The 20,095-nt window shown below is 40.7% G+C and overlaps 1 protein-coding gene across 11 annotated transcripts in view; it reads right to left on the reverse strand.

Moving 5' to 3' along the window:
- PREX2 (phosphatidylinositol-3,4,5-trisphosphate dependent Rac exchange factor 2) overlaps positions 1 to 20,095 on the reverse strand; it is a 328,942-nt gene that overhangs the window by 161,760 nt on the left and 147,087 nt on the right. For all 11 annotated transcript variants that reach the window (XR_012157169.1, XR_012157170.1, XM_073330905.1 and 8 more), the window contains 5 exons: positions 14,884 to 15,026; positions 14,663 to 14,755; positions 10,529 to 10,677; positions 6,857 to 6,942; positions 2,512 to 2,648 (listed from right to left, as the gene is read on the reverse strand). Coding sequence is in view for 9 of the 11 variants with exons in the window: in XM_073330905.1 (XP_073187006.1) it covers positions 2,512 to 2,648; positions 6,857 to 6,942; positions 10,529 to 10,677; positions 14,663 to 14,755; positions 14,884 to 15,026 (608 nt within the window). In the remaining 2 variants the exon portion in view is untranslated. The remainder of the gene's footprint in view (positions 1 to 2,511; positions 2,649 to 6,856; positions 6,943 to 10,528; positions 10,678 to 14,662; positions 14,756 to 14,883; positions 15,027 to 20,095) is intronic.

The raw sequence follows: 20,095 nt of genomic DNA on the forward strand, positions 1-20,095 counted from the left end.
CCACAGGTTGGATCAGGTGCAGCATCAGAATTTTATAGCTAGAGTGCAAAGAGCAAAAAGGGAAATCCCATGGACAATGGAGATAATTTTAAAAGTATATAGGGATGTTTTCAAAAGCAATGGGTGCCTCAAAGGAAAGCTTCAATGGGAAATAGACCCAACAGTGGAACCTTTGAGTTTACCATGAAGGAAAATTCCAGTGGTACTTTGTAATCCAGTAGTCAAGGAGCATGAAAGTATGCAGCGCAGGCACATCATAGCACCTGTAAAGGCCAATACAGGCTGGGTAAGAAGCATGGCAATGGTAAAGAAGCAGTCAGGAAAATTACTTATCTGCATAGACCTAAAACCCCTGAACAAGGCATTAAATAGATGTCCCTATCCACTTCCCACAATTGATGACATCTTGGTAGAACTTTCCAAAGCTAGAATCTTTGTAGTCTCTAATGTGATGGATGAGTTTTGACACATAAGGCTGGATAAAGAGTCCTGTATGCTGGCAAACTTTGCACCATCATTTGGTCACTGCAGATGGCCGTGCAAGCTGATGGGCATGAGTCCAGCCCCAGAGATGTTCCAGAGAAGACTCACCCAAGCACTGGAAAGGTTGCCTGGGGTGAAAATAATTGCAGATGATATCCTCTTTGTAGGTGAAGGGAGCAATGATACAGAAGCTGAACAAGAGTATGACAGAAAACTACAAGTTTCTGCAGCAATGCAGAGACAAGAACATAAAACTGAACCCAGAAAAAGTGTGACTCAAACAGCATGAGAATATATATATATATACATCTACTCATAGCAGAGGGATCAAAAGCAGATCCCAACAAGATCAAGGTAGTCAGAGACATGCCAGCTCCAGTGGATGTGAAAAGGGTGCACAGGAAAGATATATTTTCTGTCCATGTTCTGTCCACACCTGGCTACAGTTCTGAAACCCATCCATTGGCTCACAAGGCAGGATGTTCAGAGGGACTGGGAAGGTCCCCAACAGCAAGCATTTGACAATTAAAACAAATGATAATGGATGCTCCTGTGCTGAAGTACTACCAGCCAGGTAAATCACTAATACTGCAGTGTGATGCATCAGACACTAGAAAGATCACTAAAGTTAACACAAAAGACTATTCCAAAACATATTATTCTTACCCAGGTTTTCCAAGAGTGCTATATAAAAGGACTGCCTGATCATTTGGGCTGACCTCCTATATATCACAGGCCACCAGAACCACTCAGCACCCAAACAATAAACCCAACAACCAAAATATCACAGCCCTCAGTCTGTAGAGATTTGTGTTATCTTTGGAAATTTCAGCATGCTGCTCTGAGCCTGATGAGTTTTTCTTTAAACACCAGGAAATGCTATATGTGGGAAGAAGAATATATATTTTGTGATATACCAAACAACTTTTAACGGAATTCACATCCAGTTGCAGTAATTGTTCACCTAATGATAGGCATACAAGCAATTTTTAAGTTCTCCTTTTCTGGATGCCCACCCATCTCCATAGCAAATCCACATCTGTGAAACACTCAGGTATAAAGTACTTATTAGCCGTTTAATTTAGCCAGTTTAGGGCAAAAGAATCCATGCTACTGTGTCTGGGAGTAAAACTACCCCTTTTGACCAGAATTCAGAGATCTGTTGCACTCGGTCTGCACATGTTATGTAACTGCTTCAATTCTGTACTGGAGCACAAAGAAATCCAAAGAAACATGTTCATGAAGCAGTATTTGCATGATGCAGCTGAAACAACCCCCTATTTCTGCTGCGTATCTCATATCTGTTCAGTAGTCTGAGAGGAGGATTTCACATTTAGTTTTAATTGAATTTTAACACTCACTGAAAGACATTGTGAAGTTAATTAACTGGTTCACAGTTTATGAAGAATTTCCAAGAACGTGGAAAGATTACATTACTGAATCCAGCTGTTTTGTTTTATCGTGACAATTACTGTGGACATTCAATTTTCTTTCTAAACTAAAAGCAAGAATAATTTATTTGCTCATATAAAAAAACGAAACTCAGAATCCTTGAAATAATATTTATTTCTAACACTGCACTGTAATGGAAGTGTAGAGAAACTTTTATAGACAGGATATATTCACTCTGCTCTGTACGTGCTAAGTGTTAATAAAAGTCAGGAAAAAGATCAACTGTGCTATGTTCTCATGAGCACACAGCTAGCTGTATAAACTCCACTCCATCCAGATGATAATATATTTCATGGTGTTTTCTGCACAGAGCTATAATATTGCTGGAAATAATCCTTTAAAAAGATAACATGAGAAAACTATTTAGTTAAAAGCTTAGTTTTTTGAAGCAGAACTTAAAGAGACCTTGAGTGTCAGCAATAAATATTAAGTAATCTCATCAGTTTTTATATTTTAATTAGCCACCTCCCCTTTATTCCTCCCTTCCCCCCCCCACAACTGGATGTAAAGAACAAAAAAAAAACCAAAAAAAACAATGGGTAGAGCAATGAGGGCATAAGCAGTAAACTTGTCTACCTGCATTGGACGCCTATATTTCCTGCAGGCTGTGACGTGGGCAATAACACTTGCATGAGTCTCTTTGCTGACGTTAATTCCATTCACTTTAATTATGCACTGTCCAGGGTGGAGACCTGCTGCAGCTGCCACAGTCCCTTTAAAAACAATTGTGAAAGTTGCCAAATTCCATGCTAAAAGATCCCCTTTCAAACATACAGTCCAAGTGCCTCATTCTGCCTCAGTATCTGCTACTATTGATTCTTGCATGACTATTGCTAGTACAATAGAATTCTGAAGTCAATGAGACTCTGCAAAGATTCAGGGTTCCATGCTAGAGGATCCCCAGTGTGGGGACCATATCATAATCCTGTAGAACATTTTATTGAAAAACTGTTCAAAGAGAGCTACTACAAACCTCAGCTATATTAATTTAATTGTAATTGTCTTAGAATAAATTTCACCTGATAAAATACTGCAGAACAAGATATCCTCTGTTGGTTTTGTTGTGTCTGATTGCAAAGTTCATGTAATACTTAATAGCTTATAAAAATAATATGATGTAATGCACTATTTCACTAAAAATAACATATTGTCAACAGCCCAGTACTGATGTATAACCCAACAATAACAAACCAGTGTGCACGTGCAATTAAGGAAATGTTATTTCAGTAAGGAAACAGATTTTAGTTTTAAGCTTCTAGTGTGTAATTTCTAAATTACTGTAAGAATTATTTTTTAAAAACCCCTTAATATTCCTCATTTCGTAGTCAAATTCTATTGTGAAACAAATTCTGAAAAATTGTTAAACACTACCAACTGAGGCCATGGTCAGTTTGTTGCTAAATTTCCCCAGGCACCTAGCTGAAAATGCTGGGGAAGATTTGACTTTTGTAGTAAAAGAGGATAAAAAAAATCTGTAATTTGAAAATAACTATAACCATTCAGAGTCCTAAACCTTTGCTCTTTGATTACAGCAAATTTCCTATTGATAAATAAAAATCAGAAGCTTTCTGACAACTCTCCCTGTAATTCAAAGTAAGTCTTAAAGCAGACGAGGAGTTTCTTGTCAAACAGTATGTGAAAAATCCAAGTCCAAGGGCATTTCTGTGTATTCAGTTCTATTTTAATCTCTTTACCATTTCATGTGTAATGGAAAATGCCTAGCTTCCAGTTTAAAAAAAAACCCAAAAAACAGTCAACGGTTATTGGAATAGGAAATTTTATTAACTTTAATCATTGTGAATAAAAATGAAGAATACTCTTTGAATAAAAAATAAAATATAAATTTCAGTGATTTGTTTCCATAGTAGAGTGATAACCTTGAAAAAGTGCTCTATCCACTGAACAAGTATGGCAAAGGTAGTGGCAGTGTAAAATATCTTGCCAGCATGCCTCAAACCTATTCTGGAGGGACTGGCTCTTGGAGTTCAAAGTTAGTTTGGTCTCCAGGCATATTCTATTCCTTTCTCCTCTGTTGAGATTGTCAACAAAAGATGCCAATGAAGAATGAACATGTTGCTCCCAGGCTGATACAAAATATTTGGGGCCCTCCTGCACAGTTGAATCATATTTTAACTTGCAAACTGTCTGAATTCGATAAGGAATGCATTGAAAAAATAAATTTGGAATCCCATACTATGATTTTTAACAATCACTTTTTACAGACTATAGCTGCACTTTAAATTAAGTGTCTTGAAATCACACCACAATCAGCTAATGTGGTTCCAACAAATATCTGGATTTAGAGACAAAGCTTAAACAGATCCCATTAAATAATATACTTCAAGACTGCAGAATTGTTATTCAGACTCCAGAAAACCATGGTCCCAGTTCAGGAAAACTTTTAAGCATATGCTTAAGTGAATCCTGGTTCAGCAATTCACTTAAGCATGTGCTTATGTGCCATTGAGATCAATGGAACTAAAATATTTGCTTAAATGCTTTGATGAATAAGGATGGACAGCTCAACTGAGACCCAGGTGTGGAAGTAATTAACAGACTGGTGAGTATTCGACTCTCTGGTCTTGAAGACCTGGTTTCTGGAACCACAGCTCAGGCCAAAATTGACTGGTTCTTTCAACTGGTTGCTTTGCCAAACTTAATCATACTGCTTGGTTTAAGCCCTGGTCTACACTAGGACTTTAGGTCGAATTTAGCAGCGTTAAATCGATGTAAACCTGCACCCGTCCACATGATGAAGCCCTTTATTTCGACTTAAAGGGCTCTTAAAATCCATTTCCTTACTCCACCCCGACAAGTGGATTAGCGCTTAAATCGGCCTTGCCCGCTCGAATTTGGGGTACTGTGGACACAATTCGATGGTATTGGCCTCCGGGAGCTATCCCAGAGTGCTCCATTGTGACTGCTCTGGACAGCACTCTCAACTCAGATGCACGATTGTCTGCCGTTGCTCTGATGGAGGGAGGGGCGACTGATGACATGGCTTACAGGGTTGGCTTACAGGGAGTTAAAATCAACAAATGCGGTGGCTTTACATCAAGGAGTATTTCAGGCAGGACTTCACGGAGGGTTCCAATCAGAAATGGTAGACCTAAGTTATTGTTCTTATTGGAACAAGCAGGTTGGTCTGGCCTCTGATTGATACATGGCTAGATTTACCTCGCTGCACCTTCTCTGTGAGTGACTGCAGTGTGACCTAGAGGAATGAGTCCCCTAGACGGGGGGGCGGGGAGGAGGCGGGGTTTCAAATGAGTACAAAACAAATCTGGTCTATTTCTTGTTTTGATCCACTCCATCTATCTTTTACATCTTTGGCTGGCAGCAGACGGTGCAGAAGGACTGCATACCATCCACATCTCACGGCTGCTCGGCAGAAGATGGTACAAGAGGACTGCTAGCAATCCGTATCGCCTGCCTGCTCACTATAATATGGTTCAATAGGACTGACTGCAGGACTAAAGAGAATGACCTGATCAAGTCACTCCAAATTTAGTCCCTGCGCCCATGTCTGCCCAGGCGCTCCTGATCGACCTCACAGAGGTGACCAGGAGCACCTCGGACATGACAATGACGGCTACCAGTCCTACTATACTGTCTGCTGCCATAAGGCAACGGGTTACTGCTGCTATGTAGCAATGCAGTACCACGTCTGCCAGCACCCAGGAGACATACGGTGATGGTGAGCTGAGCGGGCTCCATGCTTGCCGTGGTTATGGCGTCTGCACGGGTAACCCAGGAAAAAAGGCGCAAAACGATTGTCTGCCCTTTCTTTCCTGGAGGGAGGGAGAGAAGGGGGGCCTGATGACATGTACCCAGAACCACCCGCGGCAATGTTTTAGCCCCATCAGGCATTGGGATCTCAACCCAGAATTCCAATGGGCAGCGGAGACTGCGGGAACAGTGGGATAGCTACCCACAGTGCAACACTCCGGAAGTTGACGCTTGCCTCAGTACTGTGGAAGCACTCCGCTGAGTTAATGCTCTTAATGCACTTAGAGCATTTTCTGTGGGGACACACACACTCGAATATATAAAACCGATTTCTAAAAAAAACAACTTCTATAAATTCGACCTAATTTCGTAGTGTAGACATACCCTAAGGTTTCTCAGTTACAGGAGGGTAAATTGCCACAGCACAGGCTAAAAATATGGTTTTAATGAGCTCTGCATTTCACAATACACAACAGATTGTTTACTATAGTCAGAGATAGGGAATTTGAGAATTCTGCTCCTCATCAGTGTCAGAACAGCAATCCAGAGTACATTGGGTTAAAGAGTTGGCAAATGTTTGGCAATCATGTCACAGAAAGGACATAAAACACTATTTAGAGCAAACATCTGTAGTTAGTAAAATGGTCTAAGTCACTGGAGCCCAGAGCTGTATGAAAGGATTTGTCCAAACTGCACATATGTTCTCAAGAGGGTTTTCAGATGAGTCAGACCATAAACATGTAATTTAATAACTAAGTAGCCTTCAGAACATTGCTTCCAAATGCCATTTTCTGAATCAATTATTTTTGCATTTCATAATTATTCCTGAATCTGTAAAGGATATTTGAGCTTAAAACCTATATAAGTGTTACTTAAAGAACTAATCTAAATATTTGTAAAAACCAAAAAAGAGAGTCTAAATTTTAGCCATACTAGCCTATTCATAAGACAGTATTTTCAATGACTACCTATTTACCATCTGTTACGCTTATAACAAAATAACATTCTGCAGATTTTTCAAGGTTCAAAACTATTAAAAATCTTATTAGGAAGTTTGAGTTAATGGTGTTTGTCTCAACAGAGAAGAATACGTAAACTGAAATTATAATGGTAAGTGTGATCGACCTCGACCAGGCCTAATCAGATGTTAGACAGATGATTACCATGGTCCCATTCAGCTCCTGTTTCTTACCTCTCCCAACAGCATGGACAACCGATGGACCAAAGCCCCGGATTTGGAATCCAAGCCCCTCTGCAGAGTCAGGGATCTTCACTGTCCTAATACCAACAGAGATTTAAGATCAAACATCAGATGTTAACATTTTGTTCTTTAAAGTAAAGATTGGTCACAGTGGGAAAAATAACAGGTAGTTAAAATCTGCTTGAACTCCTCCCTGCTATTTCTCATCATTTTTAAAAATACAAAGAGCTAAAGGAAAGGAAAGATGGTTAGGCTAACGCTATTTATTCATTTATATTCTGTCCTATAGTGCTCATCACTGACTACCTAAGCATTTCACACACAGAATGATTTTACCTTCACAATACCCATGAAAGCAGGAGAATATTATTCCATTTTAAAAAGAGAACTCAGTAAAATAGAGATTAAGGCCTACATTTTCAAAAGTGTCTACCGATTTGGGGTTCATCTATTTTTTGACCCCATACGAAACACTTTGAAGGAGCCTGGTTTTCAGACATTTCTGTTTTACATTATTGCTGTATTTACCTCATAATGCTATCAAAAAATGAAAAATGTGTCAGTAAGGACTACAGAGTAAACTTTTTCATTTGAAGTTCCTATAGACAACATTTGAAAAATTCAGAAAAATTGAAAACTTTTCTCCCAAAATTCCAATTTTAAGAAAAAGCCGAATTTTAATGAAAATTTCCATCCAGTTCTATGAATTACAGAGAAAGTCACAGAAGTACAAATAGGAGCAAAAAAGATAGAGGACTGATCATGATGCTCTTATTCAGTAAGGACATTGAAACTTGGCCCAGAGATAATAGCATGATGAGACTGTAAGACTAAACAGTTGAACTGTTATGAGAAAGGTAATTCTATTTCATGGAAAATTTCAATATTTCAAATTGGTTTTGTTCCAATTTGGAATGAAAACCAATAATTTCAAAATTCTGGGCAGAGGTACAGGCACTGGAGTCCCCAGCTCACAGGTAGTCCACCTGGTGGACTCCCACAGAGCCACAGACCTTGGTAGCCCTGAGATCCTCAACTCCTGAATACAGTGACTGCTGGGCTCCTAGGGAGCTGTGGACTCTAGATGCTTTGGGAGCCCAGGCTGCTGAGGAGCCGAGAGCCTGGAATCCAGAGCTCCGAAGTTCTCAGCTTCCCAAAAGTCCATCAGACAGGCTGCCAAGGAGCTGGGAAACCTGGCAAGGTTCTGCTGGAACTTTGTCAGAATAGAACTGCTTCCGGAGAACATTTCAATTTTGACGAATCAGCAAATTCTAGTGAAAAAATATACTCTCCTTAGGCTTCAGAGGCCAAGCTCCAGCCCAACTAGTGAGAGCTCCACAAGACCGAATCAGTCGACCTGGGCTGGGAGGTTTGCTGCTGTGGGCTGTGTAGATGTACCCTTAGGCACTATGGTAATAAACAATAATAATAATTTTGAGAATTGGAAAGAGATAAATGTAATTTTAAAATACATTCATATAATATTGTAAAAAAAAAAAAGTACTTTGTTGAGTATAAACCAGCATCATTACTTCGCTTCTTGTTTATAGCAGGGGAAGCTGAAAATATGATTGGCACTTGGAGACAATTGTAGGCAGAGCCTGAATCCAAAACTTTTTGCAGCCCAGGCGTCTCTCTAAAAACTGACTTATTTTACAAACAGATTTTTAAAGACTGTTGGATATTAACTAAAGCTGGAGAAAACTCAATGGTCTCACTTTGTAAAATTTCCACACAAAATGCATTATATAAGCATCTCTCCCTACTTCATACACATACTCTGGGGGAAACTATGTAAGATCCAAGTCTTGTAGTACTCATTAGTTTAAGTTGGCTTTGTGTTGTGGACAAAAGCTGAGACATATTCATTTTCACTTAGGTCTACACAGGTGAAGGCCAAAGCGCTGACCCAGTGCACCAACCAGCCTGTAAATGTTAAATTTTTCTAATTTTACCAATATGGGACTCAATCCTGAAGCTTTTGTTCACAAGTAGTTCCACTGTCTTCAACTGGAGTTTTTTCCTGAATAAGGAATTCAGGATCAAGCCTCTCCCTAGAGCACTGTTTTAGCAGAGACTGGTAAATTTTGCAATTAACCATCCCACAACTCATCCTTGAGAACATTCATAACACATGCTAAGACAAACAGTAATCAATCCTATAGTCTTCCCTCACTAGTCACTGGATAAAGTTGTCTTAGAGATAGGGTATCCAGGAATGCAGGAAACTGCTTTCATATATGAACCCTTAAATATTGGACAGAAGCCTGATGAAAACTTAATGAAAAAGCTGTTTATTATATTTGCTGTATATAGTATATTGCACTTTAAATTTGGTTCTTAATAGAGAGGCCTTTACCCTGCAGACTGTGCCAGGAAAGGGAAACAATAAATACATTTTTTAAAACAAAAAACAAAAGAGAAGAAACTAAAGGTTAACACAAACCCTAAATACATACATACATACATACATAATTACAAAGATATAGGGGTACATTGTGCCTTCAGACACAGCCCCAACAAAAGGTAGTATATAAAATGCATCATCCCAAGAGTACATTCAGAGAGCCACTCCTCTAGGACACAATTCTTTGTTTGCTTTCCCCCTTTTATTTTGTGTGGGTTTTTATTAGCTGCGACATCCCAGTGCCAAGATGCCCCTCCTGCTCACAGATGTGGATGGGAGGACAATTCTCTTTTCTTCCAGTGCAGACCCACACCACGGTTAGCCTGTGCATGTGTATAAGGGGGAGGGTGATTCTGATTCCCCCTGTTCTGTGCAGCCATGTAGTCCAAGTCACTATCTAGTCCTTAGTGTAATTTTGGGCCTGATTCTCTGCTCTCTTAGGCTAGTGTAAAGTAGGAGTAACTCCATTAAATTTAATGGACCTATGTGATGTAAGTAACGGTTAAATCAGGCCTTTCATTCCTCTGTTTCTATTGAACACATGTATTTAAGGCTTAGGCGTAGATGAAAAGAACTGAAGAAGTTGCACAGTAAACAGGCACTCCATATTTCTTTTACATTAAGGGGACGCCAGTCACGTAAGAATTGTCAAAAACATTATATTGTGAAAAGTCCAACTGTTAATAAAGATCTTGAGGGGTTACTTTTTAATCCTATGTACTTTATTTGTAGAACAAGAACAGAAATGCAAAACACCGCTTAGATCATTGCGTCTAACCCTGGTGAGGTCAGGACATAGTCCCCAGACAGAGGAAGTTTGTTAAAAACAGAATGTCAGCTAAGTGGGTCAAAATTGCCTATATATTCAGAGAAACTTCATTTATATTTGTATTCTACGTGTATTTAAAATGACAGACTTGAACGTAAAAAGTGACTGATGTTTTCCCTTTGCTGTTGTTGGCAGATAAATGTTATACAGATAAACTTAAAGCAGATTGATTAGATGTGGGGCCTGGCATGTTGATATTTTATCAATCATTTTATTATTCAAGAACAATACTTTTGCTTGCTCAGATAAGTGTATATGGGTCATTTAAGCAATTTAAATAACCTTTCAGCAATAGTACACCTTATTCCAATAATGCAGTAACATTAAATCAATGCTGTCTTTCCTGTTTACTACCTAGACATTTGCCTTCTAGAATTCACTTGAGTTATCTTTTTTTTAAATTCCCAAAACAGGAAGCACAACTTACTCCCTTGGTTTTGTGCTCACGAGTACCCTGAGGGGCCTTCTGCTGTTTAAGCATGCTTTCAGGAAGCAATCCACTTCATTGAAGGGTCTCAGAAAAACTAGGTCACCATTAATGGCAAATATCTTCTTCCCAACTTCCAGGCCTGCCATCTAGGTGAGGGGGGGAAAAAGAAACAACACTTGAGCATTTTGCTTTGTTTTGTTCTTGCTGTTTTGTTTTGTTCTAGGTTTGGTTTTTATAACCACCATTGTATTGATTTTGTCAGCCTATAGACAAACCCATTAGGAGTCAGTGATATAGACAATCTTTCTAGTCTCCTCCACACAGCATGCACAAAACAGCTCTAACCTATACCTGGCAAAAAGTGGTTTGTAAACTCCAAGTTTCAAAAGCACCTAGCATAAAGGGCCCTGATCTTGACTAGGCCCTTTTGACACTGCTGAAGTACAAATCAATAGTCTTAATTATTAATATAATGTAGATAATGTGACAGATCTTATTGGGCCAACTATTATTGTTACCAATTAACTAACTTCCCTTCCTGTTGTTCTCTAAAGAAACTGAAACTTACTTTCAAATATAGAGGCTAGCTGAATATTTTAAGAAGTATGTGAATATTTCATAAGTTACAAAAACAAACCATAAACTCCAAAGTTTTGAGTTTCACACCTTTGAGTGAGGTATACAACACATCAGGTCAAAGAGACCCTTTAAATTATTGGCCAACTAGGGAAGAAACTACTTCCAGCTAGAATGTTGCAGGATGTACTGAGCTGCTCAAGGCATCCTCCAAGTCTTATTGCCACTTGGGAACAGGGCTGTACTAGACAGTTGACAAAACACAACGGAATTACGGAAAGATAACAGAGCTGGACTCAGGCTGGATATAACCCTATGGTTGAACCATACCTCTTATTTGTTGTGTTTTCTTTAGGGCTGTTGATTAATTGCAGTTAACTCATGCGATTAACTCAAAAAAATTAACTGCAATTAAAAAAATTAATTGTGATTAATCACACTGTTAAACAATAGAATACCAATTGAAATGTATTAAATATTTTGGATATTTTTCTACATTTTCAAATATATTAATTTCTATTACAACACAGAATAAAAAGTGTACAGTGGTCACCTTATATTATTATTTTTTATTACAAATATTTGCACAGTAAAAACGATAAACAAAAGAAATAGTATTTTTCAATTCACCTCATACAAGTACTGTAGTGCAATCTCTTTATCGTGAAAGTGTAACTTCCAAACATAGATTGTATTTGTTACATAACTGCACTCAAAAACAAAACAATGTAAAACTCTAGAGCCTACAAGTCCACTCAATCCTACTTCTTGTTCAGCCACTTGCTAAGACAAACAAGTTTGTTTACATTTACGGGAGATATTGCTGACTGCTTCTTATTTACAATGTCAACTGAAAGTGAAAACAGGCATTTGCATGGCACCTTTGTAGCTGGCGCTGCAAGGTATTTACATGCCAGATATGCTAAACATTCATATATCCCTTCATGCTTTGGCCACCATTCTAGAGGACATGCTTCCATGCTGATAATGCTCTGTTAAAAAAAAATGTGTTAATTAAATTTGTGACTGAACTCCTTGGGGAAGAACTGTATGTCTCCTGTTCTATTTTACCCACATTCTGCCATGTATTTCATGTAACAGCAGTCTTGAATGATGACCCAGCACACGTTCATTTTACGAACACTTTCACAGCAGATTTGACAAAACACAAAGAAGGTACCAATGTGAAATTTCTAAGGATAGATACAGCACTCGACCCAAGGTTTAAGAACCTGAAGTGCCATCCAAAATCTGAAAGGGACTTGGTGTGGAGAATGCTTTCAGATGTCTTTAAAAAGCAACACTCTGATGCGGAAACTACAGAACCCGAATCAACAAAAAAGAAAATCAACCTTCTGCTGGTGGCATCTGATTCAGATCATGAAAATGAACATGCATCGGTCCGCTCTGCTTTGGATCATTATCAAGCAGACCACATCATCAGCATGGACACATGTCTTCTGGAATGGAACTGAAGCATGAAGGGACATATGAATCTTTAGCGCATCTGGCACATAAATATCTTGCGATGCCGGCTACAACAGTGCCATGCGAAAGCCTGTTGTCTGGCTATGCCAAAAGAATGACAGGAGACATTAGATATGGGTTTAATCAGGCTGCAACTTTATTATTAGATGTTTGGGACTAACCCAGCAAACAAAATGTGCAGTTCAGGTGAAAACACCCACAATTCACTGGGGTGGGGAGGTGCTTTTTTCAGCACCCTCCCCTCCCCCGTTTTCATCCAGGTCCCTCCAGCAATTTCTGTGCTGGGACCTTACCAACCACCTCCCCTCATAGGAGGGGTTAAGGTGGACTATAATGATGGGGGGGTTGGCTCCCTGCTGTACCAATCAGAGGAGTCCCCAACTGCCTCTGGCTTGCTCAATTACCAAGCACCTCTCCTTAATTCCTTTTCCAAGCCATTTATCCGTTCTTTTGTGCCTTAATTTATGGAGTACCTGCACTGAACATCCGCTATACACTTAAATAAAGAGCTGCGACATATGGCCTACTGCCCGTCATGCTGTGCATGAACAGAGCCCACCTGAACCTGCTGCGAGGAAGGTGAAACCCCCCCCAACACACACCTGGCCAATATGGCATTAAGGGAAAAATTCCTTCCCAGCCCTCCTTAACGGGGCGGCTAGCGTAATGCCCACAGCAAATATAGCTAAACACCTGGCATATTTGTGACCTAAATAGGGAGGAAGGATGGGTGCTGCCCAGCCTGTTCTGAGTGAATGAGGGAGAGGGGCCAGGCGCAGGCTGACCTTTTAAAACCCCTCATTCCTAGGTGGTGAGTCATCCACCATGCTGACTGCTTTTTCAGCAGCTTTACATCTCCCCTCCTCCCACAAGGCAGAAAGTATTGCCCTCTTCTCCTGGCTAGCCAGACAACTCCTTTCCTGGCCCCTGGCTTAAAGTGCAGGGCAGTGATTCTCACTTTCAGGTGACATTGTAAACAAGACATGGGCAGCACTATCTCCTGCAAATTGTAACCAAACTTGTTTGAGCAATTGGCTGAAGTAGGGGACTTGTAGGTTCTAAAGTTTTACATTGTTTTATTTTTGAATGCAGTTATTTTTTGTACATAATTCTACATTAGTAAGTTCAACTTTCATTATAAAGAGATTGCACTACAGTACTTGTATTAGGTTGTAATAAAAAATAAATATAAAATGAGCACTGTACACTTTGTATTCTGTGTTCTAATTGAAATCAATATACTTGAAAATGAGAAAACATCCAAAAATATTTAAATAAAGGGTATTCTATTATTGTTTAACAGTGCAATTAATCATGTGATTAATCACGATTAATTTTTTTAATCGCTTGACAGCCCTAGACTCCTTTTATACTAATCCCTATCCCACAGTGAGATGTAAAGGCCTTTAAAACCATCTCTAAAAATCTCTTTTGTAAAATAAAAACTCAGATAGAATATTTTACTGTCACACTTCTCTGTATAAGTACAGTAAGTCCCATTCATGTCAATGTGAATTCTGTATATACCCCACCGAGGTCTATCTGAAGCAATGCTAACGTAAACACAAGCCCTCTAACTTACTCATGCAACATCTCAAACTCTATATTTTACATTATTACAAATAAAAACCATAAAAGCCTTGACGCACACCACATTTATGGGAAATAAATCAAATCTATGTCTGAGGGGTAACACACGTTTTATTTTCATTCATTACATTTTCTTCTCAACAGTGCTTCTGCCACTCATGAATAATGATGCCACTGTACTCTATGTAGCAAATGAAAATAAATATATTTGTAATTTATGTATTGTATCTCTAAGTTCATATATTAGAAATCATAAGTAAAAATAAAATGATAGCAATAGCAAGTCACAACTCAATTATAAACAAAAAATGATACAATTAAAAACAACACTTTTTTTCTCGAAAAAACAGCCAAATTAAAACACTACATTATCTTAAATTTTCAAAATTGTATATCAAAACACAGATGTAAGTGTACATTTGTGAACATTACCATAAAACAGAGCAAAATATCAGACTATATATTAATATATGTTACCTCAGCATTTGACCCCTTCTCCACTAATTTAATAATTGGTACTTTGTTTTTGTCTTCTAAACCAAAACCATAGCTGCCTTCATTAGATTTAATCTGAAAAATAAAAATAAAATTACACAATTTGCCTTTCCATTAAACAATAATGTGTGGTGTTTATTTAACATTACTGAATCCTATTTATTGCTTGCCAAAACACATTATCGTTCAATTTGTTTACTTACCAGTAGTGATTTGGCTATGACATTTTCCACTACTTTTAAATCATGTTTCATAAGCCTGTGCTTCATATTTGATCCTTCCATTTCTTCATCCGCAAAAAAGCGAAAAAGAAGTGGCTCATCTTTAAATTCACTTTTTTCTAAGACTGTATGATACAAAATTCAAAGATTAATCCTTTTATTATGAATTCCCGAACATATGTTTTAAAAACAGTTAAATATTGGTAAAGCACTTCCATAGATTAAATGCTACAAAGCAATTTTTGAGTTAATTCTACTCTAGAGGAGTTTGAATTTTCATAATAAATTACACTTTCTAATTGTGTATTTTCAAATGAATAAAAAAATTTTAAACAAATAATGGCTGAACGGCAGTTGAGGCCTCCCCCGTTCCATTTCTCCCAGTTTCTCTAAAACGCTGTTGGGGAAATCTTCTTTTCCATTGTTTCAATCAGAAGACCCATGCCTTGAATCTTCTTATTGGCTTCTTGTCTCCTCTGATGGCATCAAATTTAACCTCCTTGTCATCAACTTGTCATATATCTCTTATTCCCCATTTTTCCTCTTCTTACTCTAGACACTCCTCCTGATATTCTTGTCTTCCTCTTCCCCGGGGCACTCTCTCCTACTCTCTGCTTCACACTTGGTCATGCTCCTCCAATACTCACCTCTTTCTCATTCACCAAATGCCTCTTTTCTCTTCTTTAACTGCTCTTTAGAATGTCACTTCTTATAGCAATCCCTCCTACTTTCTTCTCACATTAGTTCCCACATTCTCCCTTTACTGAACTCTTGTGCCATGTCTGGTCTTTCTGCATTAGTGTTGTCTAATGGAAACTGTGAATGCATCTGGGCAGGAATCATGTCTTTGTCAGCATCCTGGGCAAGGGAGGCACGACTAATGGCAGGAGCTTGGGATTCCAGAACTGAAGCCAGGGGTCAGAGCCAGAAACAGGGTCAAGAGTCGAGCTGAGGGGCTTATATAGGGACAAGGAGCCAATCAGGGATCACTAAGACCACTGTCAGCCAGATTCCTTGAGGCAGAACGTCCCATGGCATTGAACCTCAGTGGATTGAGGGTCACAGGAAGTGGCCCAGTTAGACCCACTGCTGGGTAGTACTGTGCGAATGTTGGTTGCTTAGTAGCCCTCCAGCCCTGAGTTCAAGTCCCATTGATCCTGACATTACTACAGCACCTCCCAGAGGGAACTTGGGGGCACCCTGGTGGAATATATAAGCAGCCCTTGATGTAAAGCAAACAATCCCACACTGGGTGTTGTTCCTTCCTTACTGTTTTAAGGTCCCTGGGGAGGGGCTTCTCCTTCATAGCTGAATGGATTAGGGACAGGAAGTTTGGGGAATGGTGGCATCCAGGAAATTATGGGGCCTGAGGATATGTGGTGACTCAGTGTGGGAGTAGTTGTGGTCAGGGAGGTATTCCCCTTTTTGGGACAGGGAATTGGCTGCCTTGTTCTGGGCTCCTGGGTGATAGTAAAATTAAAGCATGTGAAGAACAGGGCCCATCAAAGCTGTCTTTGGTTCAGCTCTTTACCCTTCTGAGATACTCCACGTTTTTATGATCTGTATATACCTTTGAGGTGGTGGTACCATTCCTCAAAGGTGGCTTTGATTGATAGAAACTTCTTATCTAAAATCTCATAATTTTGTTCTGCTGGTGTGAGTTTATGAGAATAATAGGCACAAGGGAGCAGGTGCTGTTGGGAGCCAGATCTTTGGGAAGGTATTGCCCCAATTGCAACATTAGATGTGTCGGTCTTAACAACAAAGATCCGCATTGGACTGGGATGAATCAGGATTGAAGCATTGGTGAAGGCCATCTTGAACTGGTTGAATGCCATTTGACCAGGTGAAGGGGGTATGTTTGCAGAGGAGCTTTTTCTATGGACTATCTGTAGAGCCCTGTGCGGAAACAAAATTTGTATCTGCATCTGATCTGTGATACACAAATACGGTCTGCAGACAGTCACGGATATCTGCAGATTTGCAGGACTCTAGCTATCTGATCTTAAAACCAAGGAATGAAGTGCCTACAAAAATTAGTGAACTCCAGAAAGCATTGAAGCTCCATGATGTTCCAAAGGGCTGCCCAGGTCCAAACAGCATCCACCTTTCTGGAGTCAGTTCAGAAACCCTTATTGGACAAGATGTATCCCAATAACTCCATGGAGTGCTAGTTGAAGCTGCACTTCTCAAGATTTCACATATGCCATGTCAGTGGAGCTGATCTGGAACTGACTAGACGCGTTGAGTGTGCTGCTCAGGGCTCTCTGAGAAGAAAAATATATTGTCAAGATATACTGGATCCAGGAGTCATAGTCTATCATGAAATATCTCATTTGCAAAGTGCTGGAATGGGGCTGTAAGACTGAATGGCATTACCAAATATTTGTAGTGGCTGTACTAGATTTGAAAGGCAGTTTTCCACTCATCCCCGGCATAGAGCCACACCAGGATATAGGCTCCACACAAGTCAAGCTTGGTAAACTCCTGGGCTGATGGTAGAGTCCAACAATTCCAGAACGAGTAGGAGGGGGTACTGGTTTCTGATGGTTACCTGGTTAAGGACCAGTAATCCACACATAAAAGCAGAGTCCCATCTTTCTTTTCAACAAAAAGAACTCAGGCCCCAGCAGAGGAGGTGAAGGGATGGATAAATTCTCCTGGAGACTGGATCGCAAAGCAGTCAGTTCTGGCTCTGACATGGCATAGATGAAGCCAAAAGTATCTTGGCTCCAGGTTCCAGCTCAATCGGACAATCATAGTCAAACTGGAGTGGGAGGGCAGCCATATTCTTTTTCTTAAAAACATCCATGTAGTCATGGTATTTGGTAGATAGGGCAGGAGTCGGGTCTAATGGGGGTCCCTGCTGGGCCACAGCCTAGGCCTATGGACTCCTCAGCAGCATCCTGAACTCAGGATAGAGAGGTGCATCTTGGAGTCAAGACTCATATGATGGTGCATGCAGGCAAATTTGCGGACAGAATTCAGTGCAGAAACTGACTTTGCAGGTCATGAGTGGCCATCCACAAGATGCTGAGAATTATGAGGAAGTGTAGTGAGATCCAAACCAAAGGATCTCTCTATGGTCCTGGATAATGACGTCCAGGGGTACCGTTTCCAGTATTACTGGGCCTTAGGACAGGAGCGAGCCATCTATAGTCTCTAAAAGGTGGGTGGGGCATTTTTTGTTGCAGCGGGATGCCTAAGGCTTGTGCCATATCAGTGTCTATAAAACTGTCCACAGCCCCAGAGTCCACGAGCACTTATTAGTGGGTATTTGTAAGGGTTTCCCTGGGACATGCAGGCAAACCTGGAGTTGCAAGTGCTGGGCTCACTGTGCCTTGCATGTGCTTCAGTAAGAAGTGGGGGGCAGCTTGGGGATGGATATCCCTCGGTCCAACCAGCCTGGTCCCCCTTACTGGGCCTCGGCTTGGTCATTTCCCTACTTTTTCTGTGCAAGAGCCTGTGACGGGCAGCTGGCAAGTGTGTCCAGATTCTCCACAGTAGAAACACAAGCCATGGCATCAGTGGTAATCCCTCTCCTCAAGGTCACATGATGACAGGCTGCATCAATTTGTATAGGTTCTGGGACTAGGCCACAAATGGGTACTGTGGTACATCGTCTAAGGTGGTGGTGAAGCCAACTTCCTCTCTTCATTTCACTCATTCAGCCTGTTGTCAAGGCATATAGCAAGACTGATGAAGGCATCTAGATGAATCGGGGTTTCCACGACAGCTAGCTCATCCTTGATCTCTTCTACCAATTCCGGTGCAGATTACATGAGCTAGGCAGCTTCATTCCATTCTGTATTGGAGATGAGTTGCCTAAAGTGGGCAGCTTAGGAGGCAAACAGTCCCTGCCCTTGCCATAGTTTTCAGGGGGCTGCCTCCACCAAGTGAGCATGGTGGGAGTTGTCAAAAATAGAGAAGGCTTGGAGGAAGGCATCCCAGTTTGACAGTGTTGGGCTCTGTTGTTCCATTAGGAGTGAAGCCCACTCTAGCACCTCTCCCTTCAGGAGACTAATTTGGAGCCCTACTTTAGCCTGGTCAATGGAGTAGAACTGTGGGTGGAGCAGGAACAGCAGGCACCATTGGTTGAGGAAAGCCCTACATTTTTGCAGTCTCCATTGAAATGCTCTGGGATAGGGACTCTTGGACCAGAGTCCAGGCGCACTGTGGCACAGTGTTCTTGTCCCGCAACCAGGCAGCTGCTCTCACAATTGCTGGTTCTTGGTTGTGTACTGTGTCATCTGGGCCTATAACAGTGTTTTCATAAAGTAGCTCGGGGGTCTGCACTCACCAGGTCTGGTTCTCAGACAAGAGCTGCACCACTTGTGTCTGCAAAATGGGAAGTTCATCCTGCGGGCTGTCAACCTGCCCAGGTGGTCGAGTGCCCCATGGGACATTCGAGGTAGGGGACAACCCACTGCCTCTGTGTCCCACAGGGACAAATTTCTACATGGGTTACTGGTAGTCCAGGATCCTGGGCAAAAGGGAGGCAGGACTAGTAGCAGGAGATTGGGATTCTGGAACCGAAGCCAGGGGTAAAAGCCAGTATCAGGGTCAAGAGTGAAGCTGAGTGTCAAGATGGAGTCAGAGTCAGGAGTTAAGCTGAGGGACAGAGACAGAACCAGGAATCAGGTGGTGGGTCAATACCAGGAATCAGGATCTGTGTTGGGGTTTCAGGGGTCAATCAGGAGTCAGAATCCAAATCAGAGCTGAGATCACTACCCAGAGTTCAGGAACAGAGCAGTGGGGCAGTCATGGCAACTAGCTAGGGGTCCACATTGTTGCCTGGACACTTCCTGATATGCCCCATGGGCTTATACAGAGATAAGGAGCCAATTTGGGATCACTAAGACCACCATCAGTCAGATTCCTCAAGGTGGAACTTCCCGTGGCATTGAACCTCTGGATTGTGGGTCACAGGGAGTGGCCAGATTACAGTTGTTGCCAGGTGACTGTGTGGGAATGTTGGTTGGTTGCTATCAAGTCCTATTGATCCTTACAGTCTTACTCAATATTTGAACAGCAAGATGAATTTTTACCAAAGTCTAAGTGGTCATTAAGAAAAAATCCACCATAAATCCTTCAAAAAGATTGAAAAAAGACTAAAAGCCCCACTCCACACTTGTACGTACTCTTCCCTACACTATTAACTTATGTGACGGGGCAAGGCCAGATGGCTATAGAA

The sequence above is a fragment of the Lepidochelys kempii genome, chromosome 2 (genome assembly GCF_965140265.1).
Source record: "Lepidochelys kempii isolate rLepKem1 chromosome 2, rLepKem1.hap2, whole genome shotgun sequence".
NCBI classification, from domain to species: Eukaryota; Metazoa; Chordata; order Testudines; family Cheloniidae; genus Lepidochelys; species Lepidochelys kempii.